The sequence below is a fragment of the Metopolophium dirhodum genome, chromosome 1 (genome assembly GCF_019925205.1).
Source record: "Metopolophium dirhodum isolate CAU chromosome 1, ASM1992520v1, whole genome shotgun sequence".
NCBI classification, from domain to species: domain Eukaryota; kingdom Metazoa; phylum Arthropoda; class Insecta; order Hemiptera; family Aphididae; genus Metopolophium; species Metopolophium dirhodum.
In genome coordinates this window covers 89,703,840-89,725,527 of record NC_083560.1, presented here as the reverse complement: position 1 = coordinate 89,725,527, position 21,688 = coordinate 89,703,840, and the positions used below count along the sequence as shown (strand labels likewise).

General features: G+C 31.8%; 3 protein-coding genes across 3 annotated transcripts; 2 read left to right on the top strand and 1 right to left on the bottom strand.

Annotated features, from left to right (window-relative positions):
* Window positions 1-5,478: 5,478 nt before the first annotated feature.
* Window positions 5,479-6,774, bottom strand: LOC132944610 (zinc finger MYM-type protein 1-like). The gene has a single exon (XM_061014056.1). It carries the CDS (start codon window positions 6,772-6,774, stop codon window positions 5,479-5,481), a length of 1,296 nt encoding a protein of 431 aa, XP_060870039.1.
* A 6,307-nt stretch (window positions 6,775-13,081) lies between these two features.
* Window positions 13,082-13,723, top strand: LOC132944595 (uncharacterized). Its single transcript, XM_061014035.1, has one exon. The coding sequence runs from the start codon at window positions 13,082-13,084 to the stop codon at window positions 13,721-13,723; it is 642 nt and encodes a 213-aa protein (XP_060870018.1).
* A 5,615-nt stretch (window positions 13,724-19,338) lies between these two features.
* LOC132944586 (52 kDa repressor of the inhibitor of the protein kinase-like) lies at window positions 19,339-21,621 on the top strand. The gene is made up of 5 exons (XM_061014025.1): window positions 19,339-20,036; window positions 20,166-20,491; window positions 20,606-20,785; window positions 20,834-21,145; window positions 21,227-21,621. Exons 1-5 carry the CDS (start codon window positions 19,339-19,341, stop codon window positions 21,619-21,621), a joined length of 1,911 nt encoding a protein of 636 aa, XP_060870008.1.
* Window positions 21,622-21,688: the final 67 nt, after the last annotated feature.

Here is a 21,688-nt window from a genome sequence, read left to right as displayed (position 1 = left end):
TCAAAACATTTAATGACACACTACACGGTATTTAAAAACATTTGAACGAGCAACTAACTTGTACACTAGGTACCGTTCTATTTCAAAAACGAAATATTACTGTTAACTGTTAAACTGTCTGCAGATATTCAATCGAAATTGAAAACCTGGTGGTGACCAACAGCTACACTAGTGGTGAGTAAGTGAGTTACGGCAATAGTACATGGAGTACAATATAATGTTATCTTACTAAAAAAGGTACAAAATGTGGTGGACGAGGGACTAGGACATAGGTCACCCTAAACAATAATATAATAGGCAGCTATATACCGTGTGTTCACCAATTTAGGGAACACTGAATTTCTCGGCCGGATTATGTTTGAATAAATAAAATTTTTTTTTACAAGCTAGTGGTATATAAATACACATTTTCAGATAAATTTCAAATTTTTAACCCTTTCGGTACGCGCATGCGCAATGCAACTTATTTTTTTTTTTAATAGCAACTGGTATTTTTGATACCAAATTCGGATATACTGAATTTTTTTAAGTCATTTTGACCAATTAACCATGGCTCTACAACTAAAATTGACTGAATGAGAGCCATTCAAATCTTAATAAATAATACATTTTTACAATTCTACAATGATAGCATTGCATTACAATGTGCATATGACGAAATATTATCCATATTCAAAAATACAAAACTTCGGACATGGAAAAAGTAGAGTCAAAAGACAGGTAACTATTATTATTTTGTATAAACAGAATATATTAAGATTTACACTAGGTATCATTAAAATGAATAAGAAAAAAAATAATTAAGTACAATATTTGTAAATTATTTGAGAAACATATAATGCCATTTCCATATAGTACTATTTTATAACCTAAATAGACTATTATACCATTTGCGTAGTACTATTTTATAACCTAAATAGACACGATACTTACAACCAAACAATTTTGTGAATATAGGTATAATGATGTTTCGTCGTTGATATTAATAATATTCACACAGTATGTAAAATATTTAACTGCTCAACAATTGTGCCATCTAGTTTATTTGATAAAATATTTATGATAATATGGAAATATACTCATTTATAATATACAATCATTATTTTTTTAAATAGATGGAAAACATCAACGTTCAACGCAAAAACTATGCTCAACGAAAAAGATAAAGCTGACAATACAATAACAGCATTTAATAATTTGCAAGATTTATTAATGGATAAATTTATGTGTAACAACAACAAAAAAATTGAATCTTATAAATAATAACTATATGTTTATATTATTATAAATTCACTAAATGGAACCCCGCCACTAATATTTGTGCATTTTTTATTTATGACCAAACGGTTAAAATATTTGTGTTCAATTTTATTTTAGAAAGCTTACAATTAATTCAGTAATTTATACAGTATGATTATATTATGGAAAAATATTTTGGTTTATTTTGCCCAGTTAACATTTAAGATTATTTATAATATATAATATATTAATTATATTATTATCATTTATTATTAAATAAAGGTATGCATTTGACAAAATGTAATACATATAAATAATGTTTATTATGAAGGTATAATCTAATTATTATATAGTAAGCTTGCCGTATATCATGATTATTTTGGTTTTATTGGTTGGTTATATCAGGCTTTAGTATAATGTCTGCAAACGTTCCGTGATGGATTTGTTGTAATTCAAGTAAAAATGACCTCTCTTCATCCTTCAAGTCATCCATTTTGAAATTATAATCTTTAATATATGTACTGATAAAATCATTTCTAATACAATCAGGTGATAAATATAAAATATTATACTTGATAATTATACATGCATTGTTGACAACAGTTTGATACATCACTAATTTATTTGATAACTCTATGATATTTGCATTTATACATGATTCCAATAATTTCAATCGATTTAAATTATCACTGGATAATGTGATTCTGTTATTATTATGATATAAACTAACTGATTCAGATTTTGCACATATTTTATAATAAAAATTATTATCTAAATGTAATCGTTTTGAATGTTGAACAGTGGATAAAGAACGAACAATTATACTAAAACTATCATCAGTTATAAACTTATTCCATTGAAATACATTTAGTATTAGATATCGTTTAGTTACGTTACACATGAATAAAATAATAACAGATAAAGGTTGATCAACAAGGTATCCAATATAAATGTTTTTTTTTTCTTTTGATGTATGCTGAATATTGATTTAACTACTACGGCGTCCATTATGTGTGCAGTATTGATTTAATTATTGAATTCAAGATGATAATATTTTGGCTTATATTTCACACTAGTGGATCTTCTATGTATCTTCAATGTTTGACAGAGTTGACGTACCTATTGATTGATTTTTTATCGATTGAAATATATGTTCCAGTTTTAATTTAATTATTAGTACTTAAACAAATAAATAAAATACAGCATAGTCAACACTACTACACTGTAAAAACACAACTAAAATCAAATCTAAAAAAAGTCAAATATAGTGCATTGGATAACAGTTTGATCACATTACGAAAGTTAAAAGTGATTATTTAACTAATGATTTTTGTTTATTGATCAATATTTTTTTCAGATCAATAAACAGATAATAATTGATAACAATGCACAAACATGTATCAGGTCCGCAATCACAATTTTGATTTGACCACGCACATAAAGTAAAATGATTATTGTTTTTTTTTCTGTTCCGCATTTAATAGCATAGCTTTTTCATTTTGATATTAATGTATAAAATTCAGCTAATTCCTTGAAATAAAAATGTGATGGATGAATTATACCCATTTTCTGAAATGTCTCTTTCAATTTCTTTTAATAAGTCCATTGTAAATAATAACGGTTACTAATAAACTGATACAGATTAAGCTGTGCGTTATTATAATATAATATTATAAACAGTTATTACAAAATATAATAACCCGAAAATTGAAACATAATTTATTATAAAATTAAAAATTGCAGTTTATGAATAAAAAAACAGAAAAAAAAACAAAAAAAATGTAGACTCATAGCCTAGTGGGCTATGATACTGGGTGTAGTATTAACATACATACTTACCCTAAATTCAAATTTATCAAACTCTACACTCAACGCCTTAGCCCACTAGGCCATGAGTCTACAAGTTATTTAATTACTATTTGGGTATATAAGTTAAAATAAAAAAGTAAACAGTAAAAAACTTGGATAGTAAGCACCCACAAATCTGATCGTTCAAGGGGGAAAGTCGTGGATAACCGTTTTTAAATCTCTCTGTAACAGTAAAAAACTGGGATAGTAAGCACCCACAAATCTGATCGTTCAAGGGGGAAAGTCGTGGATAACCTTTTTTAAATCTCCCTGTAACAGTAAAAAAATGGGATAGTAAGCACCCACAAATCTGATCGTTCAAGCGGGAAAGTCGTGGATAACCGTTTTTAAATCTCCCTGTAATTGTAAAAACTGGGATAGAACCTACAAATACTACCTACTGTCGGCGACAGAAAGGTTGTGCAATTTTTGCTCGAAAGCATTGGCTTTATGTTTTGTAAGGATGTTTTTCAAGGAATTAGCAAGTTTGCTATAGGCGGATTTGTGTGAAGGAAGACGAGAGAGGTGGTATCTTGCTCTTGCTCTGCGTTTTTCCACAGTTAAACTTCGAATTTCTACTGGTATAATTGGGTAATTTAAATTAGAGTTTAATATATTGTTTGAGTTAACAGTTTTAGCAGGTTTTAGTCCAGGCTGCCGATTGAATTAGAGTTGTGAAATTGTTGACTGATTCGTCAATATCAAGATTGGATTTCAACCTGATATTTAGGTTAATATTTTCATTTACTGTATCGTGAAATTTGATGTGATCCGTAAGGGTTGAGAATAATTTGGGTGGCTTAATACGTGCAAGTAGCGTGGCTGAAATAGTTAGGAGAACCGAGGAATGATCAGAGTTTAAATCCAGTATGTTTTTAGTACCGAAATGTATGTTGCTGGGTATCTTGGCGGCAAAAATATCAAGAATGGCAGGTTAGGTTCCAAATTTTAAGCAACCTATTACTAGAATATGTTTGGATTATATGCATTTAATATGCATCGGTGTTGTTAAGAAAATCATTAAATAAATTGTGGCTAGAGGGCAAACCACATTGTAGATTCGTACGTTTACCTCATGCTAAAATATCGTTGTTGACTTCAAAATTATTATCTATAAAACATTTTATTACAAGTGACTTTGCTCGAAAACCACAAAAATTGAATTTATTGGTAAATGGAAAGCCACAGAATTAAGACAGTTCTTGTTATATACCTGTCCAGTTGTTCTAAAAGATATTTCACATCCACAAGTTATAGATCATATTATGACACTCCATGTAGCTGTGCGAATTTTGTGTAGTAAGAGTCTTCTGCAAAAATATTCTGATTATGCTGAAGAACTGTTACAACATTTTATTGATACATTTATAATTTTTTATGGAAAAGAATTTGTTTCTCATAATGTTCACGGATTGTTGCATATTGTAAATGATGCCTGTTAGAGATGTGACGTTCGCGAACGAACGGATCAAATTAAACGGGTCAAACTTGTGAACGAACCGATCCGGATCGTGAAAAAATAAAAAGTCGTTCATTCGTGATCTGAACTTTAATATTATTTTTGTTGTCCATACAGTAAAAGTAAATAGTAATCACAGTGGCGTAACTTCAAAATTTGGGCCCGGGAGCGAAATTTTCAACGGGCCCCCCCATCGTCCAGGTACCTATATATATTAAGAAGATCCGGGGGAGTGTATTCACCTTACTAAAATAATTAAAAAATTTTTTTTTAAATAAAAGATATTAATTTAATACTTCATATTATATACATACAAAAAAAATTAGTAAACAGTTATAGCAGTTGTAATAAATAACAATTAACTCAAAACTTAAAACATTCTTCTGGACTTCTTATTTGCCAAAGTAGAAATAATATCTGATGTATTAATTTCTTTCGCAATTTTCTTTTCTATTGATATTATTGCCAAACTTGACAGACGAATTTGAGACATCGTACTTCGAAGATAGTTTTTAATTATTTTGAGTTTAGAAAAACTTCTTTCTGCGGTGGCCACCGTCACTGGTATTGTCAAAAAAAGAAAACAAGCTGTACATAAATCTGGAAAACTTGCTGCTATTAAATAATTGTCTACAATTATAAATTTTGCCAAGTCATGTACAGAATTTAATTTTGAAATTTGATTTTCAAACGAACGTTTAAATTGAATAATTTGGTTGACCAAATCTATTGTTAAATCATGTTCATAATTGTTTACCAAAGAGGTAGTTAAATGTTTAAGTTCATTTTCATTCATTGAACATATATTAATTGGTAATATTGAAGAAAAAAGTTTTATTACTTGGTTCATACCATTAAAACGGTGTTCGAGTTGTTTGATAATTATGTCCAGAGTACGATAATAAATTTGTGTTTTAAAATATTGTTCAGCATCATGGTTCATCGTTACTTAATTCATCAAAATATTTAGTTGTTTTTGTTTTTCTTATCTTAGTGAACGTTGACTCAACTCCCCACGAAATTGCTATTTGTTTAGCTTCCTCAAACACTTCTTCAAATTTATCACGCATTTCTTTTATTTTATTCAAGGCTGTTTGAAGCAGTTCAAAAGCTTTAAGTAAGTCTATATCCGATTTTTGTAGCAATAGTGATACAATTTGTAATGAGTTGAGAATTTTGGATTCGATGACAATTATTAAAATTACATCAAACTTTTGAAAATAGTTTTGAAGACCTGAGGCTTTACTTTTTTCATCTTTATTTCTACCCATAAGTGAAATATATGCTAAAAGTTTTAAAATATCTACGTAAAGCAAACTAAGCGCTTTTAAACAATCATTTCGTGAAGACCATCGAGTAGTACATAGTCTTTTGAGTGAAACAGACACAGAACTCACTGATTTTAAGTGTGCCCACCTTTTAATACTATTTGCAAAATATGAATAAAGGCATTCAAGTTTTTCATAAAAATTTTGAATTTCAGTAATATTTTTAACCGAGTCATTAATTACAAGATTTAAATTGTGAGCGGCGCAATGCACGTATAATGCAAGTGGCTGAGTGTGTTTGATACGTGCTTGTAATCCACTATAAACACCACTCATGTTAGCAGCTCCATCAAATCCAATCCCTCTTAACTTTTTAATATCAATTTTATTTTTTTCAAAATTATTGTATAGTTGCTGTTCCATTTCACTACTCGTTTGGCCCTCCATAATTTCAAATCCAATGAAACTTTCATGTATAACTATGTCAACTGGTTTATTTTCTTTATCATACATCACAATTACATAACGAAATATATGGCTTTGTTGATCAATTTTGGATATGTCTTGTGTTGAGTCAGAAATATAGCTGAAAAATGGAGCTTTTCTTATTTCTAGTAAAATATCATATTTAACTTTATCTCCTAGTGCTGTAATTATTTCATTCTGAATTGCCGGACTTAAATATTTTATGGTTCCTTTAGGTCTTTGGAGTAATTCTGTAAGTACCGGGTCGTATTTACCTAACAATTCGATTATCGCTAAAAATTTACCTTTGCTTTCTGTCTCATTATTTTCTCGGTGGCCACGAAATGGAATATCTTCAGTTGCGAGTGTTAACGTTGTAGCTATAATTCTATCCAATACCAGTTTCCAATAATTTGCTTCATCTCTGATTTGCTTTTCTTGATTTTCGTTTACTGTGTTATGATTTTGAAATGAATAAAAAGCCATGCATGCCATTTTATGAGGTATAGATTTTTCATGTCTTTCAATTCCTCGTGATGTATGGGCCCAATCGTTAAATCCTCGTATCCATTCTTGGTGCTTAATATTATTGTCTCCAAAAAGCCAACAAGGTTAGCAGTAACATTTATGGAGCTCCGGTGAATAACAAAGCCACGATCGTGAAATACGCAGTCCAGCTTTTGATACGGTGTAATAAAATGATTCGTCAAAACATCGTCCAACCGCATTACGACTGAAAGGACCACTTGGTCTACAAGGACCATGTTCAACAATAAATTGTTTATCTTCTACACTCAGATGTCTCAGAACTGAATTTTGTATATAATTAGCTATATCAGTAGGATACTGTTTTGTGCAAATGATCGTCATATTTTTACTTAACAATTTATCACAATCATCAGTATTGTTCATATTTTGACAAATATCGATAACGTTATTTTTTTCGGAGTTTTCATGTGGTATTTCAAAAACAGATGTAGTTATAGTAAGATTTTCCGAAGTAGATTCAACTGTATTTTTTAAAAAAACTGTCTAATTTGGGCAGTTTAGCATCTTTCAATTTTTGTTCTATTTTTTTTTTGCGCTTTTGTGCTCCACTCATAGGTTTACTCATTTCAAAATATAAATTTAAAAAAAATTATACACTTGAATAACAAATATTCAATAAAAACTGAATACGCGCACACGAACGATAACGAACATAAAACTGAATACGCGTAAACGAACGATAACGAACAATAACGGCTACACGAAAATAAAATCGAAATATACGCGATTGTCATCGACTGACCGACCGACTACTACAAACTTTACGAACAAACTAACAAATAAAGATTTCAAATAATATCAAAACGATAAACGGATAACGTAATCGTAATGATTAATGACAGACGGTCGATTGATAGCCGGTCTATTAATAAATATATGTTAGGAATAAAACCCAACTTTTAACAGTAATGATAAAACTTTAAACCTCAAATTGTTTTTTCTGTAGTATCATACTCATGAACATGACGTAAAACGTTAATATAATAATGTTCATACCCATATCGCCTACCGCAGCGAAAAAGGTCGTATCTAACAATTTTGAATTAATAAAAAAAATGATTTGTTCAATACTATATTATAATAGAAAAATATAGGTAGTTTTAAATTTTTATTAATAATTAATAGAAAATTTTTTTTTATTTCTTTGGGCCCCTATACGAACGGGCCCGGGTGCGACTGCGCCCTCTGATCCCTCTTAGTTACGCCACTGAGTAATCACTATATTATTATGTCCTATGATATTTTCAAACCACAATGGCACAATTTTAGTTTAACAGTTATCTATAATCGTGTCCGTGATCACAACAACAAATGATAATTGATTATATTATTTATATTTCAAATAATACCTTAAGTTTTGTGATAATCTGATAAAACATTTTACATACTAGTTACGTCTTACCTTTGGTGAATCTTATTTTTCTTCCTTTTGTTGTTGTATTTATATCTATGATCATGACACAATATAAAATAATTGGAGTTGATAATTGTGATACTTAAAGTCCTATTACTCAAAAGCGTTGTAACTACACAGAATAAATTAAAATATTAAATCTATTCTGTGGTAATAATATACAATTGATTGAAGCTGGATGTAACAAGTAACAACTAACAGGTGAGTTATAGTTTATTAAACATACATTTTAAATGCCTCTTGGCGCCTTAAGCTTTGATATTATAACTCATTTAAATTTATAAAATATTAATTTAAATTAACTAAAAATTAAAATACTTCATGATAAAGATTAACATTATTAATTTATTTTGCTCAAGTACATACTTACTTTTTTGAATTACCTGATTGACGTTTAACTTAACATTTAGTTCATCATAGGTTTTTATTATTACAATTAATATACAAATTATGTATGTGTAATAATATGTATGTTGAAAATTACATATTATGGTTTAAAAACAAAATTTTTGATATTTTTTTTGATTCAAGCCTATTTCTACGGTCTGTAATTACCTGTCCCGCCTTTGAAAATAACCTCTCACATGGAACAGATGTGGCTATGATACAAAGACGGGTTTTTACAATTTCATTGAGTCGTAGGTAAACTTTTTGTCGTTCTGACCACCAAAGTAGTGGATTTTCATGTCTACTGATGATTTGTTCGTTCAAGTATTTGTCTAACTCAATTATTCCTGCTACTGTAGAATTATTTCCACCAATGGCATTAACCACAGATTCGTCAAAATCTTCCCAGATTGCTGAGCTGTAATGCTGAGGTGCTAAAGAAAATGATTGTTGAGGTAGGATATCTAACTGTTCTGTTCTTATGCTTTGTAATTTATTACGAAGTTGAGATATATCCCTATTACATTTGTCTTCACTGATAAATCCGTGTTTTTTGAATCTAGGATCCAGAATTGTAGCTTGAGCATTAAGTATATTGTCTTCAATCCTGTCAAACCTAATCATCATCTTTTCTTTTAAAGTTTTGACCATATCCAGTACTTCTCTGGGTAAATTTGTGTCGTTTATAAATGTCTGTGTAACTTTAAGCATTGCTTTTACAAAAATAATTTTTTTTGATATTGTAATATTTTTTTCAGCACTTATGTCAACGATAACATCATAAAAAAACTTTAACAGCTAGATTTAGATTTGTCCTACAACTTGCCATTCATTTGGAGTAAGAGAGTTTAATTCGGTGTTGTTTAAAATGGCTAATGTTGCAATTATTGGCTCTTTTATTTTCAATACTCTATCCAGCATATCATAAGTCGCGTTCCACCGTGTCGGGCAGTCTTGTTTCAACTTTAAAATTGTACTTTCCGTTTGTTTTTGGTATTTCTGTAATTTAGCTAATGCATGAGAACTTCTTTTAAAGTAAGATACAATGTCTTTAATTTTTGTTACAACAGGCTCAATTTTAGTAAATCTACAATGGACAATCAAATTAATATCATGCGCAAAATACATACGTGATAACAGGTACTCGTACTGTGTTTCGCTCCGTTTTCAAGCGCAATTTATTTATTACATTCGCTCTTACACATTTCTGTACTGTTTTATTTTGTTCGTGTTATTCCCCGCTGTTGTTGTGCGTCGTTTTAACTTCATTTATGCATCTACTTCTTCACAATCAAGCAACATAATCTTCCTTTTTCGGGTCAAGTAAGAACCTTATCAATTACTCTAATTGTCTTTATCTCTACCTACTATCAAAGTATCACTGAACAGCTGTTTCTGGCATCGTCCCCCGGAGACTTAAACGATAGGTCTTGAAGTTTCCCAGCTACGGTCCAGCGTGGTAGCGTGCTCTACGTGTACCTGTGTACCATCCATCCATTTTAAGGGGCATCTTTACTATTGACCCAGCGGTTTCCTCTTACTTCAAATATTTCATTAATTAATTTAAGTGCATTATGCCAAATAAACTTGACACACCTATTAAACCAACTACCAGAGCCTCATCTCACCGCGTTGTATCTACATCTATTTCTGATGAAGACCTTATGACTGCTCTCAAGTCCTTCAAATCTGAAATACTAGCCTCCAGTAAAGCCTCTTCAGCTCTACAAGCATCCCAATATGATGATTTAAAGTGCGGGCTAACTAGCCTTTGCACTCAATTGACCGAGATTAAGGCGGAAAATACCTTGCTCCGCAATGAAATTAATACCCTAAAAAGTATCTAGCCTTGAGTCTTCCCGTCATACTGTACAACCACAGTCGGTTGTTGGACAAGTACTGCAGGAAACTTTTGAACGTGATAGATGTCGCCTCAATCTTATTGCCTATGGTGTTCCGGAATCTGATTTCACGGACATTCCACAACGTATTGCTCAAGACAGACAAGCTATATAACTGATATTCTCGAATCACTCGGGAATACTATTCCTTTGAATACGAAACTGGTTCGTCTTGGTAAAATTTGTAGCGACAATGCTGCTCGTCCTGTTAAAATCATTTTCATGACTACCGAATCAGCAGCCAGTTCCCTAACACAATTCAACCAAGCCAGGAATTCCGGCACCACATTTTTGGATAGTTTTCGGTTAGTCAGAGACAAAACTGTTCTTGAGTGCAAACTGTTGCGTGATTGTCACGCTGAGCTTGATCGCAGAATAAGGGATGGCGAGGTTGGTCTAAAGATTATGTTTGAAAATGGTTCGCCGAAAGTTGGACCATCCGTCTCAAAAAACGGGGATGTAAGCCTCCCTCCTCCTCCCATCAATCAACAGCTCAAGTAATCTGCCCCGCCACCATCATCGGCCTCTACCAGAACTGTCGCGGACTCCGAACCAAACTTACCTGCTTTAAATGTAACGTATCAGATTTTAATTATACCCTTATTGTTTTAACAGAAACATAGTTAAGTGCCAACTTTTTAGATTGTGAACTTGGTCTCATTAATTACAATATTTATAGATTTGACAGATGCTCTTTAACAAGCAACTGTCTACGAGGGGGTGGTGTTCTTATTGGCATTCGTAAAGATATTTCATCTCATCTAATTAAAACAAGCTGCTTAAATGTCGAACAGATTTTTGTTAATTTCTCATTAGGTACTTCAAGCTATGTAGTTGGTGGTGAATATATTCCTCCTTTATCGTCCATTCAACTGTATGAATCCCATGCTAGTTCAGTAAATAATTTAATTAATAAATATATCAACCATACTACTATTATTTGCGGTGACTATAACTTACCCGAAATTATTTGGAATAATGACGATAATGGGTTATTATATTCTTACTCCTCAACTGCTAGAGCTCCCTGTATTCCCGAATTGTTTGCAACTCATTCCTTCTATCAAATGAACAATTCCTTTAATGGCCATGGATCTCTTTTAGATCTTGTGTTTACCTCCAACAAATTTCTCATAGTTAATAAATCACTCGAACCGACTGTTCCTACCGATTCATATCACCCAGCACTTTGCATATCTCTGTCCAATAGTTCTAGTAGTATACCATGTGACCGTAGCCAATCATTTTTTTAATTTTAATAAAGCAGATTATTTAAAAATCAGTTCTTTCTTGGGATCTTTTGACTGGTATTCTACCTTTCATCCTCTTGATATTGATTCGGCGTTCAACACTTTTTACGACGCTCTGCACCAATCTATACTTGATTTTATCCCAAAGTGTACATTCCGCAAATCGACATATCCGCCTTGGTATTCCCATGAATTGAAACAAATTGTTGCGTTAAAGAAAACGGCCCACGTAAGATTTAAGTCATCTCTAAGCAGTCATGATTACAAAGAATTCTCCTTTCTCCGTGCTAAATTCAAATACCTTTCAAAAAAATGTTTTCTTGACTATGCCAAACAAGCAGATTACTCCTTAAAAAGTAACCCAAAAAAATTCTGGCAATTCATAAACAATAGTAGGTCCAATCCCAAGGATATCCCTAAAGTTGTTTCTCTTAATGGCACATCCTCTAGTAACGAGCACTAGTCAGCTGAGATGTTTTCTTTCTACTTTTCCTCAGTTTATTCTTCCAAGGTGATTCCATGTGACTTTGAAAGTCCAGACATTTACTCTTTTGACCTGCCAAACAACGTCTCTTTAAGCTTAGATGATGTCTACCAAAAATTATCTCAACTACATTGTAACAAATCTGTCGGTCCGGATAGCCTACCCGGTGTATTTCTTTCCAAGCTGAAATCCATTATATCATACCCCCTTTGGATTCTTCTTAGGCAATCACTTGATGAAGGCATCTTTCCACACATTCTTAAACTGGGATCTATAACGCCAATTCTGAAGTCCGGATGCCCAACTGATGTCTCTAACTATAGACCCATCTCAATTTTATCGCATATTGCCAAAATGTTTGAGTCATTGGTCCAAAAGGATATTCTTAGATCATTCAATAATATTATTATGGAAGAGCAACACGGTTTCCGCCCTGGTCGTTCTACTATCACTAACAGCCTAATTTTTCATAATTATTGTTTCAACGCTTTCCAACATCATTCACAGGTGGACGTTATTTACACGGATTTTAATAAGGCCTTTGATACCTTGAACCATGCTGTCTTAGTGAAAATTCTAAAAGATTGTGGCACTGGTGAGCCGCTATTGTCTGTCCCCTTTGCTCTTTTCCATCTTCATCAACAGCCTTAGCAAAACACTAAAACACTGTCAAGTTTTATGTTTCGCGGACGACATCAAGCTTTTTATGAATATAAACTGCATTGAAGACAGTCTTAATCTACAAAGTGATTTAGATAGATTTGTTGCTCTTTTTGTTAAATTAGGTTTGTCACTGTACCTAGGTAAGTGTAAAGCCATGACGTTTACTAGAACCCGCTCTCCATTAACGTTCTCCTACCATATTCATGAATCAATAATTTCTCGCTGTGATGGATTTACGATGGATCTTGGGTTCAAACTCTCCAGTAACCTTGACCCGGGCATTCATATTGAAATGGCTTGTTGCAAAGCTCTAAGAATATTGGGTATAATAATGAGATTGTCAAAGAACCTTAACCTAACTTCGTCATTGAAAGTCTTATACTGTTCGTTAGTCCGGCCAATTATTGAATATGGTGCCATTGTTTGGGATCCCCATACTGCCGACAATGCTTGCCAGGTCGAAAGGGTACAGCGCAGGTTCTTGCGATTTACAAGCTTCCTGTTAGGCATCAAATCTCCACCTCATGATTATTCCCCAGTTGCTACTCAGCTTAATCTAGCCTCACTGGCAGAGCGCAGGCGCATTATGGGTAGCAAGTTCTTGAATGGACTGTTAGATGGTAGTGTTGATTCCCCAACTTTACTATCCTTAATTAATTTTAAAGTATCCCAACGCTCCACCCGCTCCATTACTCCATTTCATGTCCCTTTTTGTTCCACCAACTACTTACTAAATGAGCCTTTAAGGCGTATGATGCATAATGCCAATCTGGACCCCACTTTCTCTTTTAGTTAGCTCCGTCATATATATTATTATTGAAATGCATATGTACATTTTTAGTATTATTGTTATTTATATTGTTATTTTTTTGTTTATTTTGTTTTTTTTTCTCTTCCATCTTCTATTTACTTTTCTTTCTTTGTAAACCATATTATTACTTGTTTTTTCTATGTAAAAAAGGGCCTAGCCCGTATATTCCAATAAATAAATAAAATAAATAAATAAATAAACATGACAACCGTCACCAACCACATTTTTCAATTGCACTCTTAATATTTGCAGCATTATCTGATACTACAACAGTTATGCGCTGACTCAATCCCCACTCAGCAACGGTATTTTTCAAAAACGAAGCTAAATTATCAGCTGTATGACTTTCTTTGAAACTAGTACATGCTAACAAAACTGAAGATAATTCAGTGATATTATCTGGATCGATGAAATGAGCAGTTACTGCCAAAAAACTTTCATTGTTCCTTGATGTCCACCCATCAGTTGTAAGACATACAGCAGTTACATTTTTTAATTTATCTTTTACTCTTTGGACAACCATCTCGTACATTTGGGGCAATAAACTATTAGAAACTGTTTTTCTTGAAGGAATAATATAATTAGGAGACAGCATATTCAATAATTTGTAAACATAACCCGGCATTTCTTTTCTGTATTTATTTATTGTTGATGGTGCTTTGAGGAAAGCTTTTTTTTCCTAAAATAAACAAAATAAGTTACAAATGTATTTAAATTTTAAATAAGTACTTAACACATTACCATTGTTTATTAATTTATTTATACAAGGATACAATTCTCGAATTTTCTCTAGAACTCTATTAACTGCGTGTGCCATACATGTGATATGAATTAATTTTGGAAAAAATATTTTTAATGTTTTTGCTGCTTTGATCATATAAGTACCAGCATCGCTAATCAAAAGTAATACTTTTTGTTCAATACCAGGAAATATTTTTAACGAGGAATTAATAAACTGACAAATAGTTTCATCATTTGTGGATTCTAATTCTTTACATGCAACTAAATATGATTTACTAGGCGTCCCATCTAATTTACCAATTAATAAATTTGCAATAGACAAACCTAAACGAAAATAGTATGTTTTATTATATGAGAAATCAAAAAAAAAATATTTATACAAACCTCTTGGATCGGTTGTCTCGTCAACAATTATGTAAACGTAATTATTTCCAATATCGCTAATTATTTGGTCCATTACGCTTTTATAAATATTTGGTATGTAATTTTTTCTTAAAGTACTTTCATCTGGAATTGATTTGCCAGTATGCTTTTCAAAAAATGATTTTAACACATGATTACCCAGCTTATGCAAAGGAATATTTGCAGCAACAAATGCATTACATAAATCTTCAAACAATACATTTCTACTATTCGAGATTTGAGAAGTAATGAAAATCTGCTGTTTTCTTTCTTTATTCCTTTGTAATGCATTTATGTGTTGAACTAAAATAAATATACATGTATTTTTGATATAAAATAACATGGAGTTACGTGTACTACACTATTACGTATAGTATGAGTATAAAATACAAAACTTACTTGTTTTGGAATGATGATCTAATAGATATTTTTTTTCAGTAGACACAGACTTTTCACATACGAGACAAAATCTCGAAAAGAAGAAATAATATAAAAGAATCATAATCTTTCCATCTGATGAAAATACTTCTTTATTTTCATTATAAGGAGCAATCTGTTAGCACCCAGTAATTTTTATTGATTTATTGTAAGGGCCGAGGCACTGTGTGCCCTAGATTGGTCACACTGCGCCTCGAGCCCACTGTACCGGCACGGACCGCGACGGCGGCCCGTCTAGTCAGTAACGAGTAACGAGTAACGAGTTGTACAGTCGAGTCGTCCGAGCTCTGTTTTTGTAAAGCCGCCGCGTACCTTCGTACGATAGTGTGTTATTTTGCCAAGCGACCGGTGACGCCGTTTTCGTCACCGTGTCCTCCGGGCAACCGAATCAATAAGCTTTTTCAGTAATATAAACTTTATCTGACCGCAGTCTTAGTGTTTTGATCTATAATTAATCCTGACCCGAGTCTCCTGTAGTCCACGCTTACAGGTGCTATCAAATCCAATTCGATATTTTACTTTTTAAATTTTATTTTATTTTAGGCATTTCGACGAATACGTTCACGGTCGGTTTGTGCGGTCAAACTGATCAAAGAAATAGGTACTAGTACGTATCAACGGGTAAACGCACACGACGCTTATAGCTTTCGTAGTCGTTATTATCGCTAGTCACAGTAATTTGAGATAGAAAATTCCAGACGAGCGATAAATAACATAGATAATACTCCTTTATACTTCTAAGATCATATTAATCAAACCAATAATAAAAATTCATAAAAATGTTATTATTTTTATATTATAAAATTAGTTAAAAATTTTGTTTTGTACATTTGATTACGTGAAATATACAAAATTGAAAAAAATTGCAAAAACATTAAAAATTGCAATAAATTGCAACATAAAATTAAACAGAAAGACAGTAATTAATACAAATTGTGTACATATTTGATCAGATTTGATTTATCTTAACTACAAAAAAAGTTGCAATATCAATTAAATCCGGTCTTTAATTATAAATTACAATTTTAATATACATAACAATAGGCTGTAGTGGTGCTACACCTAAATCATCGTCTTCATCTTCAGTACTTGTATCGCTGTCGTCAGTTGTATCTTCTCCGTACGTTACTATTAATTTATCCATTTCGATGTCCATATAACTTTCATTTTTCCACATTTCTGTTACTAATTTTTTCACGTTTGCACAAACTGCTCCCCACTCAGAATTGCCCATAGATTCCATTTTTTGTTTACACAGTTCTGCAATTTTTTTAATGCTACCATTATGATTTTGTTTTGCAATGTACTGTTTTACTTGTGACCAAATCATTTCAATGGGATTTAAATCCGTATGATACGGTGGTAGTCTAATAATATCATGGCCTTCTTTACTTAATATACTATCCAAAGAATATTTAATAAACAGTTATTTGTGTTTACGTAGTATATCGTAAAGTTGTGGTTTTAACATAGTTGAATTAAAACTTATATTATTTTCGGTTAACCAATTTATCATGTCTTTTTTTAAGCTATTTGAGTTTGGAGCACGGTTAGATTGATGACAATGATAAGTCGCATTATCCAATACCACAACAGAATTTTTACTTAAATTTGTTAGTAATTTTTCTGTGACCCATTTATAATAATTATCTTTATTCATATTATCGTGGTAATCACCACTAGAGCTTTGAGCTTCCATGTTAGTAAAGCATTAGGAACAAAACCTTCTTCTCCTCCAGCATGAACAATTATTAAACGCTTTCCTTTACTTAAACTTTGTTTTACTGTATTGTCATCATCCACGGAACTCCATGATTTATTAACATGTGATGATAATACGTAACTTTCGTCAGTATACACTATTTTTCTACCTTGTCTACGAAACTCAAGTATTTTTTGTAAGTACTCTATTCTTTTCAAACGTATATTATGTTTTTCTATCAACAATTAGTTTATTAGTTTCAGTTTTACGAAATTTGAAACCCATTTCCTAAATTATTCTGTTTAATGTTCTAGTACTCCCCAAATTCATAAAATTTTTTTGTTTTTCAAAAATAAGTTTAACAGTAGGTACAATTTTTTCAACCGTATACATATCTGTGATGGTTCGCTTTAAAGCACATCAATCAAAATCGTCAACTAAAGCTTTTATTTTTGTCACATTATTCCTTTTTTTATCAGGAGTGATAAATGTAGCCAATGTAGAATTTCCCGTTAAATCCATATTTTTCTTACCTTCATACACAATACGTCTAACTGACACAGTAGCTTCTCCAGTCATCGTATACAACCTACAGTTAGCCATGTATTCATTTTTATCTTTAAAATATTTGAAAACATTCCAAATTATTTCCCTAGCCTAACTGTGAGCTTTACAATTTTTAATTTTTGAACTCATTATAAAAAAACTGTTTATTTTATAGCGTACGTATTTAGTATAAAAGAACACGAACACAATACTGGCACGAATGAGTAAATATCCATCTATATTAGTATATTCCATAATGTCCATATCTATTAATAATCAATATTGTCATTGGTCAGCCGAGTCATTTATTTTTATACATTTATAATAAACAAATTGTTGATGACCCACCGCGCCGTGCGGTCGAAACACACCAGGTTAGGTTAGTTGTTTTTAGCAGTGTACTGCAGCCAGAACGATGGCATGGGAGAGAGAGTACAGAAAATTCTGCAGAAAATTGTTTGCACTGAGCCGGGTTTGAACTGGTGACTGCGCGCGTCGTAGTCAACTGTGTCAACTATGCATCACACTGCCAGCGACTATAAAAAAAAAGTCTGTGAAGTATGCGACTCATATTGATGATTTTGACGTGGACATAGTAGGGAGGACTGTGCATGAATTTTATGATAACCGTGAGTACCCAACTACACAAAAAATTTTAGGTGCTTATAAAGAAAAAACGGGTTATGAAGGGTCTAGAACTTCAATGTGGCGAATTTTGAGATCTTTAAATTTTAAATATAAAAAATGTAATGACGGCAGACGATTTCTCATGGAACGAAATGATATTGTAGCTATGCGCGTAAAATGTTTACGTAAAATGTGCAACCTTCGTCAAAGTAATGACACTCGACCTGTAGTTTACTTGGATGAAACTTGGGTCAACCAAAATCATACACGTGGTCAAATTTGGCAAAATGATCAAAATACTGAAGGATTCAGTGGCGGATCCAGGAGAGGGGCACAGGGGCACGTGCCCCCCCTGTCAATTTTCTATCAACATTTTTTTTATGTTACTACGAGTATCATATAAATAAAAATACAGTTGTAAATACAAATAATACTACCTTTTACCTACTAGTAAAATCATTAATTAGGTACATTTAAACTGATAAAAGGAGTTACAGCTTAGTATCTTATCGATCTCTATTTATAACCATTAGGCCCGGAGCACACGTCTTGCGTTATCTTAACGCGCGACACCGCTACGACGCCGCGACAACGACGTGGTATAGGTACTTACAATTTAATTTCGTACTGGCCGTACTGCACACAAGCACACAGCACTGTTATAAGTTATAACACTATAATTTTTATAAAATAATAGTGTAATTGTGAAATTGCTACAGACGAAGGGCTACGCTTCAACGCTAAATGTAAGTTTATATTTTTAATTTCATTATATGTTTATATTTATTGTCTATTGACGCTTATACATCTTATATGTATTCAAGTTTTGGACGACAGGCAGCGCAGTTAAAATTAACTGCGTGTACGCTCGTCATTGTCGGCTGCTAATCGTTAATCATACCTATAGAAAACTATCGAGTTATTAATTTAAAAATAGCTTAACCAAATTGTAATTTTCTTTCATACATTCTTTAATAGAACTTTATTTGTATTTTTTAGATTTATTTTTATTTGGGATTAAAACTTATAATACGTATAAATCCAAATCATGGAGAAGAAACGTCAGAATACAAATATATTAACGTTTTTTAAAAAAACAAAATTAGATGATAATATTGTACACAAAAAGTCTGAAAATGAAATTATGCCCCAAAATGAAGACGATCAATCCAACTCAATTCATTCCACTGCTACTGAAATTTCAAATACAAGAGATATTGGCAACTATGTAGGTTTTAAATTTAATAAAATAAAAGACGACGAACTTTATGATATTCTACGTGATCCGTGGATTCCACATGAAAATTTTATTTTTCCTCTAATTTCTCAAGGAGATAAAAATCGTCCCTTTAAACTTCACTGGATAAATGAGTATCCCTGGTTGTCTTATAGCCAAAATCTCGGAGGAGCTTTTTGTAGAATATGTGTTTTATTTGGAAGCGATGAGGGAGGACGTAGTCGTGTAAAACTAGGAAAATTAGTTACAATACCATTATCTCTTTACAAAAAAGCAAAAGAAAATTTTAAGGCCCATCAAAATAATGACTACCATAAGAATTGTGTTTTTAAATCTGATAATTTCATAAGTGTTATGAATGGAAAAATACAAAATATAGAAACAACATTAGACACTACTATGACACGTAAAGTTGAACAAAATAGGCAAAAATTAATCCTTATTATTGAAACCCTACTATTTTGTGGCCTACAAAATATATCCTTACGCGGTCATAGAGATGATGGTTCTATAAATTCTGTTGATGACGATATCAAAAATCAAAAAGGAAATTTTAAGGCTTTATTAGAATTTTGTATTAATGCTGGAGATCAAATTCTAAAAGAGTATTTCAAATCTGCAACAAAAAATACTACCTATATTAGTAAGACGACGCAAAATGATTTAATTGATTGCTGCGGAAATGTTATAAGTGATAAAATAATTCAAAAAGTTCATATTTCAAAATTTTATAGTATTTTAGCTGATGAGACGACTGACGTAAGTATTTCTGAACAATTTTCATTTTGTGTTCGGTATTTTGATTCGGACACATGCTCAATACGGGAACATTTTCTTGGATTCACAAAGGTTGAACATGTAACTGGTGAATATTTAGCTGACACCATTATACAAATATTAAAAGAAAAAAATTTAGATCTTGCTCTGCTTCGAGGACAAGGATATGATGGTGCCGCGAATATGAGTGGTGCGTTTAAAGGAGTACAATCTCGAATTGCAAGTTTACAGCCTCTTGCATTTTATACTCACTGTGCCAACCACAGATTAAATTTAGTGCTCAGTAAAGCAAGCACTGTACCTTCAATTCGCAACACAGTCGGAATAATAACAAATATTTATAACTTCTAAAGGGAATCTCCTTTAAGAACTCGACTTTTGAGTGAAAAAATTACAGAACTTTTTCCACATCAAAAAGCAGTAAAAGCTAAAAAGTTGTGTGAAACACGTTGGGTCGAAAGACATGATGGAATTTTACATTTTTTGGAAATATTACCAGTTATAATAGTTACATTAGACGAATTAAGCCTTAGCAACCATACAGGAAGCAATGCACAATCTCTATCTGCAGCTATTTGTAAATTTGAATTTTTGATTTCCTTAAAAATATTAACGAAATTTTTAGCCATAACACTTCCACTTTCAATGCTGTTACAGAGTATTAATATTGACTATACACAATCGATAGAAATGATCAACAATGTTAAAAATGTATTAACTACAATAAGAGAAAATTCAAAAACGGAATTTAAAAACATTTTTGAAGAAACAAGAATAATTGCAGTAAAAATAGACGTTGATATAAGGATTCCAAGAGTAACAAAAAAACAATGTCATCGTGCAAATGCTCAGCCCGAATCAACTGATTTATCTGAATTCTACCACGTTAACTATTTTCTATCTTATTTGGATTATCTTATGTCAGAACTAAATTCACGTTTTAATGAAAATAATGATTCAGTTATTACTAATTTAAAATTAATTATTCCTAAATATTATTTTACTTATGAAACTTCAGACGATAAAATATTGAATGCGGCCAAGACATATGAAGCAGATTTACCTCATAGTATTGAAGCACTACGCGGTGAGTTAAATTTATGGAAACAATTTTGGAAAAATAAACCAGAAAAGGCTGATTCTTCAATGGAAGCTTTTAAATATGCATCTATGTTTCCTAACATTAAATGTCTTTTAACAATTCTTAGTGTGATACCTATAACAACAGCAAGTGCTGAAAGGTCATTTAGTTCTTTAAAAAGAATTAAAACTTACCTACGATCGACAATGAGCCAGGAAAGATTTAACGGCTTAGCAATGTTGCATATAAATAAAGATATTCAAGTAAAACCAGGAGAAGTACTAGATGTGTTTGCTAAAAAACATAAACGAAAACTTCAATTCGACCTATGAGGCAATATGAGAACCTATAAAAATATTTTTACTTATTTACTTATTAATGACTACATATATGTATAAA